The sequence below is a fragment of the Gossypium raimondii genome, chromosome 11 (assembly GCF_025698545.1).
Source record: "Gossypium raimondii isolate GPD5lz chromosome 11, ASM2569854v1, whole genome shotgun sequence".
In the NCBI taxonomy this organism is placed as follows: Eukaryota; Viridiplantae; Streptophyta; class Magnoliopsida; order Malvales; family Malvaceae; genus Gossypium; species Gossypium raimondii.
In genome coordinates this window covers 10,652,730-10,675,060 of record NC_068575.1, presented here as the reverse complement: position 1 = coordinate 10,675,060, position 22,331 = coordinate 10,652,730, and the positions used below count along the sequence as shown (strand labels likewise).

Sequence of the window (22,331 nt, the reverse complement as noted above, 5' to 3'; positions counted from 1 at the left end):
AGTTCAGCCCTAAAGTTTGTATCTTGCTCCTCAAATCTCTCAAAAGCTCTCTCAAAGTTCTGAGCAGTGTCTAACATTAAGTAGGTCGAGTTCCACCTAGTACAAACATCAAGACACAACATGTTCTTGCACTCTATCTTTTCCACCACAACACACTCCTTAAAATTTTGTAATCTAGCTGGAGATTGTCTCACATATCTAATGACCCCCTAACACGCTCAATGATTTATTCATTTCCTTTAAGCCTTCAACAACAATCAAATTCACAATGTGTGTCATGCATCTCATATGAAGATATTTACCATTTTGAACTAAACCCCCTCGAGGGTTAAATTTCTTTCTCAAATAACCAATAGCAACATCATTTGAACTTGCATTATCAACAGTAACAGTAAACAACTTATCAATCCCCCAATTCAACAAGCATTTCTCAATCACCATCCCAATGGACTCACCCTTATGACTAGAAATTGGACAAAAGTTTAAAATCTTTTTATTCAATTTCCAATCGTTATCAATAAAGTGAGCAGTGATACACAAATAATTAACTCTTTGCAAAGATGTCCATGTGTCAGTAGTTAAGCAAACTCTAGAACAAGAACTTCTCAAAAGTTGTTTTATCTTGACCCTTTCATCTAGATACAATTGATAAACATCCCTAGTCATAGTAGTTTGTGAAGGAATATGAAACCTAGGACATGCCACAAACATAAATTTCTTAAAACCTTCACTTTCAACAAACTTGAAAGGTAATTCATCAATCAGAATCATTTGTGCTAATCCTTTCCTACATGCTTCTTGATCAAATCTCCAAGTTGAAAAATTCCCTTCCCCCCCTTCAACTCCCTTTCTAGGTAAAACTAGTTATCCTTGACTAGTGTCAACAACATTACTAGGATTTTTCTTACATGAACCAATATGATATTTCAATGACCCCGTACCATTTTTTTCATATCACAACAAAATTTCTTTTCACAATAATTACATTTAGCCTTACTTGCACCCTCACTATTAATAAACTTAGTGAAGTGAGACCAAACTTCTGACCTTTGAGGAGGAGCTTTTCTTTTCCCGGTAGTCCCCTTTGTTTGGATTGAAGCTCCAACTCCTGAATTTTCAGAATCTATCGATGTAGGAGGTGTAACCTTACCCTCAATAGATGTTGGTTCGGTTGACATTCTGCAAGATCAAGAGCAGCATATACAAGTTTAGTTTAACCCATTACAAAATTAAGGTTTGGATGAATAATCAAAGTATCAAACATATACAAGTTTAGTTAAGATATCAAAACACTAAAATTATTAAATTTATGTTATGGTTTCTAGATATATGTTGTTCGCATCTACCAAGTTAAGATCATGGTGCTGACTGCTGAAATTGAATAATCAAGGAATAAATTTGAGTTAAAGGAAACTAGAAGCAGGTTCAGCCTAAAACTAGAAGAAGGTTCGGCCTTGCCAGCATAGGGCTTTGAGTTAAAGGAAACTGAATAATCAAGGAATAAATTTGATCGAACCATTAGCAAAAATTCATGTAGAAGAAGCTTATAAAATAAAAAATAAATAAGAAAATGAAATAAGTTGCAAATTAATTAAAAAATTAGGTTATAAAATTATGTTAAAAATGCTCAAAATATAAATCCAAACATTTCAATTTAGTTAAAATTTAATTTATATCTCTTTTCAAGAATTCTATCTTGTACCAGTTGAATTTTTATGATTGAACCGTCAAATTATGTAATCTATATTATTGGGAAAATAAAAACATAGGATAAAATCAAATAAAATGAAATACTATGTATATAAAAAAAGAATACTAAAAGATTAGAGCTATTCGATGATTTCTTTTATTATTATCAATTAAGTCATTGTTTGAGTGCAAGTTAAATTCAAAACTTGAATTTAGATTAATGTTGTTTGAATTGGATTATTTATCAAAAATTAGTACTAGAAATGCATTTTAGGCTGTTAGTCCCATAGGTGGGGCAAAAGAAGAGTGGTATATGTGTATGCATTGAGGTGGACTAATCTGGAACCTGGGAAAGCAAACGTGAAATGAATTCAAATTCACAACATTGTGGATTAATAGTTACTAAAAGATTAGAGCTATCCGATGCTTAATATACCAAATCTAATTAATATATAAAATTTTCCATGTGAAGGATACCTTTAAGTCAATGTGATACATTAAAGAAGCCAACAACAGCCAATTGATCATTTTTTTCTTACATTAATTACAATATACATTAATTACAATATATTCAATAATTTAAATTTTAATATTTATTTATTTTAGGATCATGACTATTAAAAAAATGAACTCATTAATGATCAAAGAAAATTATTATTGGGCTTTCTCAATGTCCTTGAAAAGGAAGGGCTTTCTAAGCTAAGTAATTAAAACAGTTAGCTATATTTATTGGGTTAGAACTGAAGGAATTTTATTATTTCTTTAAAGATTCAATTCACCGAAAATTTTAAAACCAAAAAAAGATATACCCACAGTCCACAGAGAGACAAAAAGATAAACCGAAAAATTTTATGAGGTTCGTGGAGCCTGGAGGTTTAATGGAAAGCAACATTTGGTTATTTCAAAAGCGCCCTTGTGGCATTGTTCCAACCGAAAGGGAGACAAAATGGAGAAAGACAAATTTTAGGTAAAGTTTCTAAATTTTTCGTTGTATACTTGTATTTACAAGAAAGGGTTAAATTTCACTTCAGTTTTTACACAACAAAATCATATTATGATTTGTGCACTGGATGTGTAAATGATTTCATGTATGTTTACCATTTTTACTGTTTAGGGTTTTTTTGTTTTTACATAGCTGCTTGTAAATGATTAATTACATAATATATATACCCTAAGTGTTCATTTGTACAAAAAAAGACATCAATCATGGATAGCATTGGTTAAGATGAAGTGAAGAGGTAAGAAGTTAGAAGAAAGCAAACCTGGTACTTGGCGACTCCCGATTCTTCTGTCGAGTGTCGACTGAGATTGAGAATGTAGATATCGGGTGTTGGGTGTTAAGACTGAGACTGAGATTTAAGGCTACTGGCTACGAGTGTTGGGACTGACGGACTGTATGTGTGTGTGTGTGTGAGTGTGAGACTGTGAGTCGTGACAGTGAGAGTGAAAGTGAAGGTGAAAAATGAAAATTGTGAAATTAGGGGGGAGGAGAGGGGTGTTGACTGTTGACGTGTTGTCTGCTGCTGAGATGAGAAATGGACCAAATGCCAAATGGTAATGGATAGCAGGCCAGGGCTGTTGAATAAAAGAATTTGGGTTGTCATATTCGGTAAGCCTAAGAGAAAATTGGGCTGGATTTAAGTTGGGCTGGGTTTAAATTGGGGGAGGGTGTAAATTCGGTTTACCCAAATTTTTTCGGTTAACCGACTTGTGTCGAACCGATTTACCCGTTAACCGAACAAACCAAAAAAATTTAACCGACCCCCGACTGAAATTTTTCGGTTAACCGACCGATTAACCGAACTTAGTCGGTTAACCAAAAAAATTCGGTTTTAACCGAATAATGCACAGCCCTACATAATACCATATAAAAGTTAACTAATAAACTTCGTTCATTTCATTTCAATTTTAGTACCAAACTAACTCAAAAGTATATCAATTTAACTTACTATAACCATCAATTCATCTTAAGTTCAAACAAGCATTTTCTCAACACTTAAACAACCAATTCATATGGCCAAATACACACCAACCTTTATGAGCCAAATCTCACGACTAATATCATAACTCAAAACATTCATTTAGAAATATATCAACAAATTCTAATATTATTTCTTCTCTTCCTTCATTTTCTAATATTATTAGATTATTCTATAAAGTATTACTGCATAAATCCTTTGTAGAAATTGAGTTTTTGTTACACATTACTCAGTGCATAGTGGACTATTCTCGTCAGTGCAAAACGCAAATAGTCATTGGCTTCATTGTATCCTCGAGGTTAATTTGCTTGGAACTCATTTGCACACTGAAGATAAGTGGGGGCGAATATAACCTTAAAGATAGTGGCTTGATACACGCCTTGGAGCCTTGTCCTATTTCTTTTTTTTCTTTTCGAGTTCCGATCGTGTGTTCGAGATTTTCCTTACCGGAGTTTTGTAATAACAATTTTAAGGTTATATTTCATGATGACTACCACAACACATGAAAGTGGAACACTATGGGAGTTGGCTTCCAACTTTGTTAAACTTGATCGTTTTGATGGTGGCAATTTTCGACGATGGCAGAAAAAGATGCACTTTTTGTTATCAACTTTGAAGATTGCTTATGTTTTGGATACTCCAAGACCTGAAGAGAATGAAAACGAATCATTGTCGCAACCCAAGAAAGACAAAAATGGGACAATGCTGATTACATGTGCATGGGCCACATATTGAATGGTTTATCTGATGGTCTGTTCGACACCTACCAAAACGACGTCACCGCTAAAGAATTATGGGACAAATTGGAGGCAAGATACATGACCGAAGATGTTACAAGTAAGAAATTTCTTGTCAGTCGTTTCAATAATTATCAAATGGTTGATGGTCGTTCTGTTATGGAACAATTTCATGATATTGAAAAGATGCTGAATCAATTTAAGCATGCTGAATCATTTTTATACTTAAATTTGCAAAAATATAAAATTATTCACTGAGACTCGGAAATGGTACCACATTAGACAACAAAATAAGTTTAATTGTTAAATTTAAATAGTAAAGTAGATAAAAATATAATGTAATTATAATGGAATAAGCCCGCTAATATGCCTTATATCCCAGCTGCAATATGATGAGAGGCTATTCCTCCCGAAACAAAAGGATCAAAACCTTCCACGCCCCACGTCGGATTTACAGGTTGGACCTTGCCAGTTAGTCCATAAGAGTCTGACACCCATATTCCAAGACCAGACAATCCTATTACATGAAATGCGCCAAAGCCAAAGCAAGCCTCTCTTGAGAGAAATAAATGAATTCCAACAATCTGGGCAAATTCAAAGAAGGTTTCCCTGTGCACTCATCACAAAAAATTTCTAGATCCCAATATACCCAATGCCAGATAGCTGCCAAGAAGCACAAGCCAAAAAACACAATATGTGCTCTGGCCACACCTTCGTAACACCAAATACTCAGATTTGTTATAGTCCATCCTGTAATACTCCAGTCACCCCATGAATTGATTATTCCTAAATAAGTCAAGAAAGGTATAACAAACATATATTGTCTCCACATTGGATCAAGAACAGGATCAGAGGGATCAAAAACGACTAGTTCATATAGAGCCATTGAACCGGACCAACTAGCAACTAGAGCCGTATGCATTATATGAACAGAAAGCAAGCGACCGGGATAATTCAATACAATAGTATGGACACGATACCAAGGCAAACTCATGGAAATACCCCTTTATCAACGAAAAATAGATATTATGCGTAACACCCCTAACCCGTGTCCATCACCGGAACAATGTTATAGAGCATACTATACTTATCGAACAAATTACAGTTAATATACAAATAATTATCAAATATAACATAAAATAATCTTAAAGTCCCTTAGATAAACCCTCGAGGCCCATAATACGAGTTAGGAGTAATTTGGGACTGATTCAGAAACTCGGGGAAATATTTTTTTTGTGCGAACTCAATATAACCCCTTTATAAATCTCTAACCTTCCCTGCAATTTCAACCGCAACCAATTTATAATCAATTTGGAAACCAACACATTTTCACATTCAAACATATTTAAATCATGCCTAAAACATTTACTTATCTAATTGATCAACAACATTCATAATACCATATAAAAGTTAACTAATAAACTTCGTTCATTTCATTTCAATTTTAGTACCAAACTAACTCAAAAGTATATCAATTTAACTTACTATAACCATCAATTCATCTTAAGTTCAAACATGCATTTTCTCAACACTTAAACAACCAATTCATATGGCCAAATACGCACCAACCTTTATAAGCCAAATCTCACGACTAATATCATAACTCAAAACATACAAAGACGACACGAGCCTATACATGCCATATACCATATATATACAATTCAAAAGTACCAACTTAGATGTCCAATAGCACGATGATGTTCTCGACGACTTTTGGATCCGAGCTAGCCTTGATTCTCTATAAAACATAAGAAAATAACACGAAGTAAGCTTCATAGCTTAGTAAGCTCGTAAGTGAATAATTCAATACATCAAATACATACAGTTCAACTAATTGTACATAACATCACCATATATACAATTACAACAAACCTTTCTCATGTCTTAAAACATGATCAAATACCATTTCATTATCTTTCTCTATTAAATACTCGAATAGGTTTTGTACGTGCCTGCATCGTCTCGTACTAACCTCTTTCTCAATCATATCATTTATTTACCCGTAGAACCATTCGGAATAGAAATCGGATACTCAAATGTCTCATATAATAAGTACCTATACCATGGCCCGTAGGCCGTAGCCAAATCAAGGTAACTTATCCAAAGAACTATGATCATATCCCGAAACCAATTTATCCGATATGTATGGCTCGAAGCCAAATCGGTATAAATCGCACCCGAAGTTCTAATATCATGGCCCGAAGCCAACTCATCCTATATGCATGCCCGAAACCAAATCGATATATCAACTTATAACGTTTCACAAGTATCCAATTCTATTCCTAAGGTTCAACCGAGATTTCTAGCTTATCGATTCTATCTTCGAATATATCCGCAAAGTCATATTTACAATTCATACATTAATGAAAATCTCGTAATCACAGTTTAGACATAATCAAAGCATTTAACATACATTATAATGAAATCATCACCTTACGAACTTACTTCGTTCTCGAAATTGACGAATCGGATCGATTACTCGATAATTTTGCCTTTCCCCCAATCTAATTCTAGATTCCTCTTTTCTTGATCTATATGTATTCAAAATTAACTCATTTAATTATATAATCATTCAATTCAGTCCAAAAACACATATTTAAGCCAATTTGCACTTTGGCCTTAAACTTTCACATTTTTACAATTTAGTCCCTATTTCACAAATACACAAAATTCATAAAATTCAATAAGACCCATGCTTGGTCGAATTACCATAGTGCCCCTAGCAGCCCATATTTCACATTTATTCACACTTTTAACCCCACATTTTCATCTTTTCACAATTTAATCCCTAATTTACATTTTTATAAAAAAATCACATTATAAAATATGAAAATCTAACATCAAATATTCATATTTCACCATTAAACATCAAAGAACACATAAGCTCATCAATGGCAACTATCAAAATCTTTAACAGTTTTGAAATTGAAGACACGGGCTAGCTAGTACTAGTTACAACGATCACAAAAACATAGAAATAATTAAAAACTGAACAAAAATACATACCAAATAGGAAAGAATGAGATTGCCGAATGCTTAAGCACAAAAATAGCTTCAAAATCCTTAACTTTCGGTTGAAAGTGATGAAAGAAAGATGGTAACATAATTTGTTTTATTATAATAATCATTAATTACCAATTTACTTAATTAACCTTTAAAAACTTTAAAAATTACACAAATGCCAAGCCATTAAAATTCACTATCAACTCTAATGGGCTAATTACCATATAATGACTTCAACTTTAAAGCCCTATAGCTATTTAATACCTTTAGCTATTAGAACTCAACTTTTACGCTTTACAAGATTTAGTCCTTTTTACCGAATTAAGCATTCAAACAATAAAATTTCTTTATGAAACTTTCACCTAATAATTCTATCATACTGTGAACTTTAATATAATAATAAAATTAATATTTTAACTTTGAATTTGTGGTCTCAAAATCACTGTTCTAATTTGACCCAAAAAGGGTTGTTACACTATGTAACTTTATTGCATTGGAATATCTCCCCTTTTCGGTGGATTCTTTTGGAGAAAGGATTAATATTTGTTTAATACATTAGTAATTAAGGGAAGAATTCGACTCACAAGAAAAAAAGAGAAGCAAATCTATTCTATACCCGATAAGTATCAACACGCAATAAGGTTGATCCTATTTTTTTATGAATGAACGCATCCTTATTTGTTCATCATTCAAATGACTTATTGGTAAGAATTCTCTTTATGAGGTTGATCCTATCTTTCTTTATTTTATGGCCTTATTCTATCTATGTATAAAATATGAGGCCAATATTATTAACGTCATTATTACGCTTTCAGATCAAAGTGAATTATAGTATTTAATTATTTTTCTTTCCTTTAATGTCTATTTGTGTTCCAAAAGTTCCTTTTCAAAATCCGGGAGAAGAAGATACAGTTTGGGTTGACGTATAGTGCGATTGGTCAAATATATTAGGTCATATGGAATTCCCTTATTCTCTCTCTGATGGAGATGTCCTCTATTTCGCCCAAAAAAGATTGATTGAATTATCAAAAAATTTGTAGCGTGAAGTGTAATGAAGTGCAATTAGAGATCCATTTCATTTTATAGGTGAAAGGAATATATATATTTATATAATTATAATAAAATATATAATAACCTATTTGAGATCCGATCTGAGATCTGACCCAAAATACTTATGATTCAAATAACCTCGGACACTCTATTTGGGAGGGGGATTCAGACTCTATTTTCAAAACCAAGACATCATTTCCCTCTCAATCTTGACCTCCGTTGATACTGTGTATCAACAAAATTTGCTCAATAAAATTTCAAGTATAAACTTATATAGTTAGCCCAAAATTACACAAATTATAAGTGTAAGCTTGTCTCAGAAGAGCCACCTTATAACTCTTCTTCGACAAGATGGAGTACAAATTGTTATATTCGAGATCTGACCCGATGATCCAACCCGGAATACCTGTGATTCAAATAACCTCACACAATACATTTGAGAGGGGCTCAGACTCTATTGTCTGAACCAGGACACCATTTCCCTCTCCATCTTTACCTCCGTTGATATTGTGTATCAATATATATTATCCTAAAAAATTCAATAACTTTCTTCTCCAATCATCTAACAAGATCAAAATAATAATTAAAAAAGAAAAGAAAAGAGCTCACTATCACAATAGCATTGACACTAGACAGATACTACAGTTTCCTCCATTCCTAACAATTTTCCACCAAAGAAAGTCAATGAAGTAACTATTCAACAGTAAAAGCAATCGATTTTTTCTTCATTTCTCATAAACCAAATTAACTAATAACCATCTCAATAAACCAAATTTGCACCTATAGAAAGAGGAAATGAATGATATTACCATGAGAACTCGCTAATCCAGGCCAAAACTTGCTTTTAAAATTGTCCACCATCTTTGCCTACCTAAAATTGACAAAAAACTAAAGAGTTTCAATAAAAGTTACTAAAGCCAGTTCATAGCTAAGAAGCAAATTTTAAAACCTGCAAATTTCGCGCCAATTCCACATCGCACATAATGGTGGTCCCAGCATCGAAGTTCGCCGCACCGACGCTGCTACTCGTCGGTTCTTCTTGTTTCTCCGGTTTTTTTACCTCCTCTGTGGCCATCGATACCAATTGGAGTTTCTTCGAAATGGCAGTCAGATCGAAATCATGTCATTAGCTTCCCGACGATTTGCATTATCCGAAATCAACCATAAAAAATAAGAGCTCATTAGAGAGATAGAAAGCGTGAGAGAGAGTCATTCGACCTTTTAGTGATCGGAGGTGTTAGGATCGTCCCGATTAAGCAACAAACAAGTAAAAATAGCAGAAGAAATTGAGAAGATGAACACACAAATTTAACGTGGAAAAACCCCTCCAAAGAGGATAAAAAACCACGGGCAAAGATAATTTTACTATAATGGCAAAAGAATGAAGTGTACAAAAGATGGAGATAAAACTAAACCCCGAAAACCCGGAAAACAAAGAACCCTCAAAACGTAAACACAAAATTCTCTGAATGTGTTATGAGTTCTAATCTAATGGGCGTGTTTTTCTAAGATTGTAAAAGAGCCTATCTATAGGCTAAATTAGTAAGTCAAATAAACTATACTAATAAATGCTAAATATATTATACTAATAAATACTAAATCTTCTAGAAAGAAAATATATTTTTGTTTAACTTGACTTGCAAGCAATCTCTTAGAGTTTGGGTCACACAATTCTAACAGGAGGAATTGAAGTGAGAGAGAAGAGCCGAAACTGAAATACCTGAAATTAGAAAAAAATTGTAGAGATAATAAATAATAGGAAATGACAAAAATAATTTTTTTGTACAGAGAAACAGACTTCAAAATCGTCGTCGGTGTCGTAATTGACGGTAAACGTTGAGTCGTCATGGCGAACCAGGAACTTGCGAGTAGACCTGTCCATGGGCCGGGCCGGGCCCGAAAAAAATTTTCGGCCCGCCTTCTAGGCCCGGGCCGAGCCCGGCCCGAAAAATGGGCCTGAAATTTTGCCCAGGCCCAGCCCGGGAAAAATATAATAAGCCCGAGCCCGGCCCGGCCTGGCCCATTTTTTAATAAACATTAAAAAATTATTTTAAAAATAAAATAATAAAAATATTTAAAAGTATTTTAAAATTAAAAAATAAAAATAAAAAATATATATTTATTATATTCGGGCCGGGCCCAGGCCAAAAAAGTGGTGCCCGAGGCCCAGCCCGTTTTTTAAACGGGCCTTGTTTTTTTGCCCAAGCCCATATTTCGGGCCTATATTTTTACCCGAATCCTCCCATATTTCGGACGGGCCGTCGGGTCGGGCCGGGCCGCCCGGCCCATGGACAGGTCTACTTGCGAGCTACCATTTTTCTTTTCTTGTTTTCTTAATATAAGTTTGACAATTCTTTCCAAAAATTTGTTGCTTCTGAATTATATTTATAAAATAAAAGAGAGAGAAAGACCTTTGCTGCTTCTTTTTCCAAGAATTTTCTGCTTTCAGCTTTCCGCTTTCTTCTTTCTTCCTTTTTCCTTTTCTTAATGGTCTAATCTTCATTTTTATCCCTCAACTTTACAAAATTTAATAAATTAATCCCTTTATTTTAATATATTTAAATTTGATCCTCTTACTCTACCAAAAATAATAAGTTTTACAAGCTTCAAAAAAAAACAATTCATAAATAGAAAAAATCAATTATTCATCAACATATATGCACAAATAAATTGACATCTACCATTGCAGGAGCGCATCTGCCATTACTCCAACAGAATGCACCAGCTAGGAATCGAACCCGGGTCTGTACCGTGGCAAGGTACTATTCTACCACTAGACCACTGGTGCTTCATTGATTATGTGTTTTAACATTTTATATACTTTTTTGTGTAAACGCATTAGATTTATTTTTTGAAAGATATTTCAGATTGTTATTTGAAACAGATTTTACGAATGTAAATGTGAAATGTAACAAAAGAAGAGATCAATAATGTAATAGATTTAGAGCAATGGACGTGTTAAATTTTCTCGAAAAAGTAAACATTTTGACTTCTCTCCGTTTTAGGGATTGGCAACTTACCCATTCCATGATTTTGGGGACATTCTAAAAATGGGTACTATAGGGTTGGGTGAAGTCAGTAATAGATGCTTGGTGGCATTCTAACTTTCCTTCTCCTTTCAAGACCTATTCGAAAAAGAATCCAGTACTTCTCGGTCGTGAATATCTGAATAGGGCGAACCGTCCAGTGGACATCTTTGCTTTGGAACAAAACAATTAGAATAGAATTAAGTTCGGCCAACTAGAATGTGTATTATCCATATATTATTCATATAGGGAATTCTCCGGTTAAGAAAATCCATCGACCTGAGACGAAGAGAAAGGTCTATCTATTTTATTTAGTTATTCAATTAAACCAATAATTCATTATTGGAGCAGATAGCAACAACCATTTCATTCAACATTCGCATTTTTTATTTTCCAATGGATTTATATCTTTCATTAATGTAAATTTTTGATGTAGTGAGTAATAGCTCAGGTTGTTTGTTGTTTAAGAGTTCTTGTTTAGGCAATTCATACAATCCATAATATATATAAAAAAATGATAATTTTTTTAATAATATTATTATAATATAATTAATTTTTATATTTATATTTATAATATTATAATATTATATAATATTAATAATATATTATGTTATGATTAAATTAAAATCAAATTTTTAATATGAATAAAATATAACCAAATAGAATTAAATTAAAAAAATTAAATAGAATTATTATATTCTTAATTATTAGATTCTATCAACATTAGCTTGAATATTAGATTGAATCTACAAGTAAAGCATGTAGTAGAAACCTAATACAATAATATTGCTGTTACTAGCAGCATTCAGGTGATAAACAAACAACCTGGTTCATTTTCAGACTATATAACTTGGAAGATTACTAGCTACATATCACAGGCAGAAACACAATACAAAACTGCTTATTTGTTTTGGTTTGGTAATGCAGGCTTCTACTCTCACTCAACCCTTCATTAGTACTCTAACCAAATTGCTTACTAAATCATTGATACAATTTTTCAATAGTTTGAGTTGTTGGACAGTCCATTCATCCAAAACCTCATATTTTGCTGCAGACTTGGCATCCATGGTTTTTTCAGGTTGAAACCTTGCTCCCCTTTGGTGGTGTATTACCAAACTTCCAGTGTAATTGACTAAATCTATCAGGCAAAACATGACCTGCTACCTCATTTATCGAAACCACATTAGAAATTTCTTTCAAATCTTCTGCTGTGAGCTTTACTTTTACTGAATCAATGTTAGTATCCAGATTTTTTATCTTTGTTGTTCCTGTGAAAACAAGAATGAAAGAAAGGGTCAAAACTATGGTCCTAGTTCTATTATCTAAACAAGGCATATGCATTGGTACATGGTACAAGGCCATGGTAAAGAGAAAATAGATGTTGAAAATTATAGAATGTGACTCACCGGGAATCGGTGCTACATCATCCCCTTGATGAAGAACCCAGGCAAGTGCTAATTGTGCAGGGCTACATCCATGCTTCTCAGCCAACTTCTCCACTTTCAAATACAACATCTTGTTTTTGTCCAAGTTTTCTCCTTGAAACCTTGGGAAATATAGCTTAAAAGGTAGAAGTTGGGAGGGTATAGAGGTGCTCATGGGCCGGGCCGGCCGGGTTCGGGCCGGGCCCATAAAAAAATTTCGGCCCGGCCCGAAATATGGGCCTAGAATTTTGCCCAGGCCCGGCTCGGGAAAAATTCATAAGCCAGGCCTGCCACTGCCCGGCCTGCTTTTTTAAATAAATACCAAAAATTTATTTTAAAAATTAAAACAAAAATTAAAAAAGTATTTTAAAAAATTTTAAAATTAAAAAATTAAAAAGTATTTAAAAATTTTTAAAATTTAAAAATTTAAAAAAGTATTTTAAAAGTATTTTAAAATTAAAAAATAAAAATAATAAAATATTTATTATATTCGGATCGGGTAAGGTAGGCCTGCCAAAAAGTTGTGCCGAGGCCCACCCGCTTTTTTAATCGGGCCTCGTTTTTTGCCCAAGCCCATATTTCGGCCTATATTTTACCCAAACCCTCCCATATTTCTAAGGGGTCGTGGGTGGGCAGCCCGCCTACCATGAGCACCTCTAGGAGGGTATTAGTTTACTTTCTATATAAAGATTAAGGATAGGTTAAAGCCATAAATAAGTTAGTCCCCACCCAGATGACTATTTGCAGGCACAGTTTCCACCACTCCTTTGCCACCAAAGAAACCGCGACCAAGAAGGCTATAAGGAACAATCCCAATTCCAAGTTCCCTGCATGGATCAACACGACTAGCAAGATTAGAGTTCGAATCTGAAGTAAAATTTACATTTTTTTTAAGTTTCAATGGTTCAAGATACACGAACGAACCTGCAAAGGGGGACTATTTCATCCTCGATATCACGAGTCCACAGCGACCACTCCGTCTGGAAAGCACTTATAGGATGAACCGCATGTGCTCTCTTTATAGTTTCAGGGCTAGCTTGAGATAAACCTATGTACTTAATTTTCCCCTCTTCCACTAACTTCTTGAGTTCAGACATCTAAAGTCAAAAGGCTCAACCAGTTAAAAGATAGTTTCCCCACAATAAGAAGATGAAAGAAGGAAAATCTAGGACTTGGTATTATGTATTGAACAAATAATCTTATGGTGCTTTCAACTGCAGCACTTACAGTATCCTCTATAGGAGTGTTGGTGTCAACCCTGTGCTGGTAGTAGAGATCTATATAGTCCACATCTAGGCACTTTAGGCTAGCCTCGATAGAGGCACGGACATATTCAGGTGTACCGTTTATTTTGATACCAGTTGAATCCAGTTTTTGAAACCGAACTTTGTGGCTAACTGTACCTTCTCTCTTGGTAGCTGCTTCAATGCCTGAAAAAGGAAGATATTGGTTTTACAGGTTCATGAGACAAGAACAATAATAGAAGCTTGGGTAATTGGACTTGAAAATACAAACAACTTGTCCAAGCATGTCTACCTTTCCAACCAAAATTTCATTAGTTTTGGGTCCATAGATATCAGATGTATCAAAGAAAGTGATTCTCTGTGGAATGCATGCTTGATAATCGATATCTCAACTTCTTCAGAGACTGGAGAACTGTAACCTCCAGTGAGACCCATACAGCCAAACCCCAACTTTGAAACCTACAAATCAAAAGAACTGAGACAAATAAATCCAGCTACAGTCTGCATATCTTGGAGGAACAGATATAAAAATGACGAAAATTCAGGGCATATCTAGAGACAACATTTTTCATGGGTAGTGTAAGAAGAACAGAATCTAACCTCTAGTCCTTGAGTTCCCAGTTTGACTCTAGGAATCTGAATTCTCTGCTGCTCCTCACCCATCTTTTTGTTACTTTTTTTGTTCTTTCTTGTGTTAATGAACTAAGGCTTTTCTTGTTTGAGTACAGCTCAAAAGAAACAGTAAGTACAAAAGATTTAGCAGATGGCTATGAAAGTTAGAATCTCCATCTTTGTTCACTACTCTAAATATGTAAAGAACTCTCACTACACCAAAATAGGCTTTTAGCGGCGACTTTAGTGGTGTTTGAATAAAAAATGCCGCTAAAGATCGACCATTAGCGGCGCTCTATGGCAAACGCCGCTAAAAATAAGCATTAGCGGCATTTTTTAAAAATCGCCGCAAAAAACTAAGCCAAACGACGCCGTATTATGAGCTTTCGCAAATTTAGTGGCGTTTTTTAGCAAGCGCCGCTAATGCTCAGGGCTTTTAGCGGCATTTTTGAGAAAGCGCCGCAAAAAGACATAAGCCCAACGGTGCCATTTTCTGAGCTTTCGGGGATTTAGCGGCGCTCCGCAAAATAATCTAAGCCCAACGACGCCGTTTTTTGAGCTTTCGCGAATTTAGTGGCGTTTTTTAGGAAGCGCCGCTAATGCTCAGGGCTTTTGCGGCGTTTTTGGTAAAGCGCCGCAAAATAAACTAAGCCCAACGACGCCGTTTTCTGAGCTTTTACGAATTTAGTGTCGTTTTTTAGGATATGCCGCTAATGCTCAGGGCTTTAGCGGCGTTTGTGAGAAAACGCCGCAAAAAGACATAAGCCCAATGACGCCGTTTTCTGAGCTTTAGGGGGATTTAGCGGCATTTTTTAGGAAAGCGCCGCAAAAAAAGCATAGGGTTTTTGGTTTAGGGTCTATGATTTATTTAAGATTTAAGGCCAGTTTAAGAGTTAGGTTTTTAAGGTATATGGAGTATGGGTTTAGGGATTATGGATTAGGGATTATGGTTTAAGGGTTGAGATTTAAGGTTTAGGGGTTAGAGGGTTAGGGGTTAGACGTTTGGGGTTAAGAGTTAGGGATTTAAGGTTTAGGGATTCAGGGATCGAGTTAGGATTTTGGGCGTTTAGATTAATTTTTTTAATTTATATTTTAAATATGTTCTTATATAATTGTAAAAGAGATAATAATAAATTTGTTTAGGGTTTTTGGTTTAGGGTATATGATTTATTTAAGATTTAAGACCGATTTAGGAGTTCATATTTTAAGGTTTAGGGAGTATGGGTTTAGGGATTATGGATTAGGGACTATGGTTTAAGGGTTAGGACTTAAGGTTTAGGGGTTAGGGGTTTAGGGGTTAGACGTTAGGGGTTAAGAGTTAGGGATTTAAGGTTTAGGGGTTCAGGGGTCGAGTTAAGGTTTTTGAGTTTAGATTAATTATTTTTTAATTTATATTTTAAATATGTTCTTATATAATTGTAAAAGAGATAATAAATCAAATATATTGAAATTATGAGTATAGTTTAAATTATTTAAGAGATATATAATAGATAGACTTTATATGTATTGAATGGTTAATTTAGGGTTTAAGGTTAATGTTTACTTGAGATTTGTTAAATGATAAAAGTTTATAAAATATTATACAATTTTTTTTATAAAAAATCAATTTATAAAAAACAAAAAAAATTTAGCATAACAAAACGGCGTCATTTTGTTCAAAATGAAATAATATTTTGCGGCGTTTTTATGCAAAATGCCGCAAAAGATAACAAATAGCGGCGTTTCTATAAAAACGCCGCAAAAAATAAATCAATTTATAGAAAACAAAATAGCAAAACAGTGTCATTTTGTTCAAAATGAAATAATATTTTGCGGCGTTTTTCACAAAAACGCCGCAAAATATAAGCAATAGCGGCTTTTTTTATAAAACGTCGCAGAGAAAATAAATAAATTAAAAAATTATTTGTATAGCAAAACGGCGCCGTTTTTCTTCAAAATTAAATAGCGGCGTTTTTGTTAAAAATGCCGCAAAAAAGTAAATCAATTTATAAAAAACAAAATAAAAAATTTTGTGCATAGCAAAACGGCGTCATTTTGTTCAAATTGAAGTTGTGGCGTTTTCCCTAAAAACGCCGCAAAAAATAAATCAATTTTAAAAAACAAAATAAAAAATTTTGTGCATAGCAAAACGGCGTCATTTTGTTCAAAATGAAATAATATTTTGCGGCGTTTTTCACAAAAACGCGTCAAAAGATAAACAAAAAAATAAATTATAAAAAAAATTGTATAGCAAAACGGCGCTGTTTTTGTTCAAAATGAAATAGCGTCGTTTTTAGTAAAAATGCCGCAAAGAAATAAATCAATTTATAAAAAACAAAATAAATAATTTTTAGCATGCCGGCTTTTTTTAAAAACGTCGCAAAAATAATTTGACTTTCCGCGTTTTGTTTATGGTTTAGTGGCGTTTTGACTATAAACGCCACAAATAGGTTAAGTTGTAGACGAAAACGTCGTCGTTTTCTCTCCAGCCATATCCTTCCCACAGTTAAACCCGAAATCCCAAATTTTCCCCATTTCCCCCAATTCCAGATTAATTCGGTAAATCCCTAACCCCAAACCCATTCAATTTGCGCCATCTGAAAAATCGCCGTTGTCTTTGTCCAGGCCGACCACCTGCTGCGCAAACATCAGAAGCTCGAGCATCTCCGTCACCGTCGGACTACTACGGCCGTCGTCATCGGTTAGTTTCTAGTCGGGCATTTGTTTATCTGCTCTGTTCTGTTTATTTGCCTCTATATGTGAATGTGACCAATGAATTTCATTTTCAAATTTCATTTCTTTTTCTTTAATTCAAGTAATAGAAATAGTTGATTAAATGAAAACCAAAAGAAAAAAGAATCAATTTCTAAAGGAATTAATTTCAAAACTTGAAACTACAGAAAGGACTGTAGAATATTTTAAAGAGATAACTTCAAATTGAAGCTTTGAAATGCATGGCCATTATTGTTCTTCATACTTGAATTGAGATGAACACAACATGTCATCTCTTGATATCAAAGAAGTGAACAGGGAAACACTACAAACAGATTGGAATGGGGAGTTGGAGCCCGTGCCCCATTTGCCTCTTGATTTGATCTGTCTATATATAAAGGCTTCTTGCAATTTACACCGACGGTGAACCCTCTCTGCTGCCACCAGGGATGAAAGCAGAAAATTGTTTTAAGGGGACCAAAGATGAATCATAAATTACTGGAAGGGTCAAAGTGAAAATTTATCATTATACTAACATATAATTTTATAAAAATTTAAGCACTAAGTGGAAAATCTACCATTTGGGGGCAAAGATGAATCATAAATTATTGGGAGGGCATGAGTGAAATCTTATCATTATACTAACATGTAATTTCATAAAAGTTTAAAGGATTAAATAGAAAACTTACCATTTTAGGAAGTTCAAGGCAACTGCCCCAAACCCTGTTTCTCGCACAAGGTGTCTTCGTTCCAAAACTTACCATTTTGGCATAGGGTTACACCCTTCGCTCTTCCCATGAATTAGGTTTCTGCGAGGTGGTGAAGACTTTGTGTTTTCTCTGACTCGATTTTTTGAGTTGAAGTCAATTAATTATTTTTATGTTTGATTTGATGGATTTGATATTTACGAGAATTCGTAAATTTTCGATAGGATAAGATCATTTATATTAGATTTAATTTGTTGGTTCCAGTGATTTGTTTTAATAATTAACCATCTAACAATAAAACTTTATATTCGTGACTTTTAATTTTTAGGATGATATGTTTTTCTACTACCACTTAACTTACATTCTAATGTTCATACCATTTTCTTACTATATTTTTTAACATTTAATTTCTAACATATTGCTTTGAGTCTAATGATTGAGTGGACAATCCACTACAAAAGTTTCAAATGCTCTTCTTTTAAAACAAAAAAAGAACATCCTTTACACTGGTTACAACATCAAAGTTCCTTTTTTGCTTCTCTTTACAAAGTGATGTGAAATATGTCTCTCTAAATCTAACATTACTTAGTGGGTTCAACCTTAATAATACCTCAATTTCATTTTATATTATAGTGGTTGCCAAGTGTCAATTTCATTTTTGTACTAATTTAGTTGTGTTTTTTGTTTGGCAGCCGTCTGCTTCGAAATTGAGGAAATTTGAGGTATTTATTCATATGTTTCCATATATAACTTGCATAATTTACATAACTTATAAATTTTTAATATATAACTTAATAACTTATTAATATTTATATACATTTTTAATATATTTATTAAAAATTTATATATTTTTAATAACTTATATATAACTTTCATAACTTACATAATACATAGCCTACATGACTTGCATAATACACAACTTACATAAATTACATAATACATAACTTTCATAACTTACATTATACATAACTTATAAATCATATCATAACTTACATAACTCAAATTTATCAATCATATCATAACTTATATATACACTTACATAATACATAAATAAATTTTTATTTATTCTTACATAATACATAACTTAAATAATAACCTACATAACTTACATAGAAACTTATATAGGAACTTGCATAACTTATATAACTTAAAAACTTAGATAATACATAGCCTACATAACTTATATAACTTACATAATACACCACTTACATAAATAACTTGCATAATACATAGCCTACATAACTTACTTAACTTACATAATACACCACTTACATAACTTAAATAACTTACATAATACTTAACTTTAATAATACACAACTTACATAACTTAATTACATTATACACAACATACATATATCATAATATAAATATTGGTCTTATTATATATTTAAACTATTTTATATGTGCTATTATTGTTGTAATTGTATACTAAGTTTTCAACTATTTTATTTGTTTTACAGATAAAATGTCTAGACGAAAAGTGCGAGAGCTAAGCATTCTTCAAGGGACTCCAAACTCGGCGGAAACAAACAACACTGAACAACAGACTGCTATTGGATCTTCGAATGTTCCGATTACACCAGAGGAACCTATAGAAGTTGAAAGTAATTTAACATTTAATTTACATGCGTGTTGACTTATTGTTTATTTATTTTTAAAATTCTTACATTACAATATAACATTTTTAGTAGAAAATGGTGGGACGCGGAGAGTTCGAGGACGTACGCTACTGAGGGATTTATACGAGCTAGATCCAGTCGAGCGTGTCAAAGTATCCAGTAATAGCTTTGGTCAGCCTGTTGGATCAGAAGCTCGCCTTTCAGCAGGATACTTGGGCATTCTAGCACGGAATGCAAATATGTTGCCAATTAACTTCAAGTCATGGCATAAAATGCCCGAGAGTAACAAGAACCAAGCTCTCGATAACATTAAGGTAACAAAACGTTAATGTCATTTATAATACTTGGGTTTAAGTTTCATTTATATTTATTTTCTTAACTTGTGTTTTTTGTAGGCGAGATTTGCTCTAGAGGTCTCTGATGCTTATATAAAGAAGGCATTGGGAAAAAGATGGAGAGACGATAAGAGCACTTTAAAGAAAGACTATTTTAAGACAAAAATAACACTCGACGAGAAATTACAAAATGTCCCGCCGGGAATGCTGAGGTACCAGTGGGAAGAGGTCGTTAGATTTTGGACTTCGAAGAAAGGAGAGGTATGTGCTACTACAAAAATCTTGTAATTATTTTGGTTTATTGTATTTACTATTGACGTACTAATAATTTCATAACGTAGGATCGTGAACGAGTTGGAAAAAGTAGTAGGCAGAAACAAAAATTCACTCACACAGTTGGGTCGAAAAGTTTTGCTTCTGTAGCTCAGGCCGAGGTATTTTAAATTTTTTAATACTGACAGATATTTATTACTTTCTATCAAATAATATTTTTACTACTGTATTGTAGGAACAGTCGTCTGGTCAAAAAGTTGGACGCCTTCAACTTTTTGACATTACACATAGGAAGAAATATGGATCTCCAATGACTCCTGAAGCTGCAGAAATTATGGTACGTTTGCTTAATACAATTTGACTTGTTTTAATTATTTATAGTGTTTATTTTCTAATGGTTTATTTCATTTCTTGTAATGCAAATATTGTTAAGTTATGTTGCATTTGTTTTTTAATATATATTACGTTCCTAACTATGTGATTTATTTTTTAGGAAAAACTAAAGGATAAAAAGGCAGAGTATGAAGCGATTGCTTCCAGTGATAGTTCTGTTCATATTGACGACATTGATAACCAGATTATCACTGAAGTTTTGGGTCCTGAAAGGTATGGTCGGGTTCGATTTCAAGGATCTTTTGTTAACCCATCCCAATATTTTGGATCCAGCTCGCAACAATACATGCCTTCGGGGAGTCAGGCTCAAGCTGAAGTTCAAATGTTAAGAGACCAGATGGCTCAGATGCAAGCGACAACAGTTGAGCAAATTACACAACTTAAAGCGGAGGTAGCATCGAGAGAAGCTGAGGTTCAACGAAAGTATGAAGAACTCCAGCTGCAGCTTAAAGCAGATGAGGCAGCAAGAGAAGCAGAGGCTGCAGCGAGGGAAGCAGAGCAGCATAGAAAGTACGATGAACTCCAGCAGCAGCTTCAGAAAATGATGAAGATGTTTCAGCAATCGCAACAGCCTCCGTCTTAGACTATCGTGTAAATATACTTCAATCTTGACTTTTAATTATCATTTTAACTTTTAACATTTTTGTAAGAATAATACGAATTTTATTTAATTTATTGATATTTATTATATATTATTTGTTTAATCTTAAACATTATATAGATTTATTGCTTTCGGTTGGTTTAGATTTGGTTTCTTCTGATTTGTTTTTATAGGAGGGCCGAAAATATAAAAAAAGTTTTTTTACAAATGTTAAAATTAGTGGCGTTTTTAAAAAACGCACCGCTAAAGGTCATGGTCTTTAGCGGCATATGTGGGAAAAGCACCGCTAAAAGAACATGACCTTTAGTGGCGTTTGTGGAGAAAGCGCCGCCAAAGAACATGATCTTTAGCGGCGTTTCCAAAAGAAGCTAAAACAGGCCAAAAAGCGCCGCTAAAGGACATGATCTTTAGCGGCGTTGAGAATAAGCGCCGCTAAAGAATGCGCCACTAAAGCCACTAAAGACGACGACCTTTAGCGGCGTTTTTTTTTGTAGCGCCGCTAAAGAACATGACCTTTAGCGGCGTTTATAAAAATAAGCGCCGCAAATGTTAGCGGCGTTGTCAGTAGCAGCATTTTTTGCGGCGCTGCGCTAAAAAGCGCCGCTAAAGGCCTAAAAAACGCCGCTAAAAACCTGTTCTGGTGTAGTTTCTTAATATGTTGCTAATATGTCACCCCAAAGGTTATCTTTTTGTCTGTTTTATTAAAAACATTGATATTTATGTTGCAAGAATTTATAAACTTTGATAATATGTTCCTAATATGTCATCCCATAGGTCATCTTTTTTTTTTCTGTTTTATTAAAAACATTGACATTTATGTTGCAAGAATTTATAAATATTTAGGGGTAATATCTTTTTTGTCTCTGAACATGGTAATTACGTTTAATTTGGTGTTTGTAATTTTTTATTCACTTTAATTCTTGAACTTGATAATTAGATTTATTTTGA

The 22,331-nt window shown here is 33.6% G+C and overlaps 2 protein-coding genes and 1 long non-coding RNA gene across 3 annotated transcripts; 2 read left to right on the top strand and 1 right to left on the bottom strand.

The window, feature by feature from the left end:
• Positions 1–12,149: 12,149 nt before the first annotated feature.
• LOC105804693 (probable aldo-keto reductase 1) lies at positions 12,150–14,975 on the bottom strand. The gene is given in 9 exon segments (XM_052622996.1): positions 12,150–12,752; positions 12,891–13,045; positions 13,640–13,735; positions 13,833–14,005; positions 14,136–14,282; positions 14,285–14,338; positions 14,445–14,509; positions 14,512–14,611; positions 14,753–14,975. Coding segments are annotated over 9 exon segments (1,047 nt in total). The 5' UTR covers positions 14,816–14,975; the 3' UTR covers positions 12,150–12,558.
• A 2,340-nt stretch (positions 14,976–17,315) lies between these two features.
• LOC105801610 (uncharacterized) lies at positions 17,316–19,747 on the top strand. Its single transcript, XR_001136012.2, has 3 exons — positions 17,316–17,444; positions 18,855–18,884; positions 19,623–19,747. It is a non-coding gene; the product is annotated as an uncharacterized LOC105801610 (long non-coding RNA).
• Positions 19,748–19,864: 117 nt separating this feature from the next.
• Positions 19,865–21,366, top strand: LOC128034527 (uncharacterized). The gene is made up of 3 exons (XM_052622997.1): positions 19,865–20,095; positions 20,177–20,726; positions 20,883–21,366. Exons 2-3 carry the CDS (start codon positions 20,700–20,702, stop codon positions 21,363–21,365), a joined length of 510 nt encoding a protein of 169 aa, XP_052478957.1. The 5' UTR covers positions 19,865–20,095; positions 20,177–20,699; the 3' UTR covers position 21,366.
• Positions 21,367–22,331: the final 965 nt, after the last annotated feature.

Bases quoted from the DNA above. Each gene is read 5' to 3' on its own strand.
- LOC128034527 (XM_052622997.1), top strand. From the start codon at position 20,700: ATGACTCCTGAAGCTGCAGAAATTATG. The intron at 20,727-20,882 runs GTACGTTTGCTT...TTTATTTTTTAG, and splicing joins CTGAAGCTGCAGAAATTATG to GAAAAACTAAAGGATAAAAA.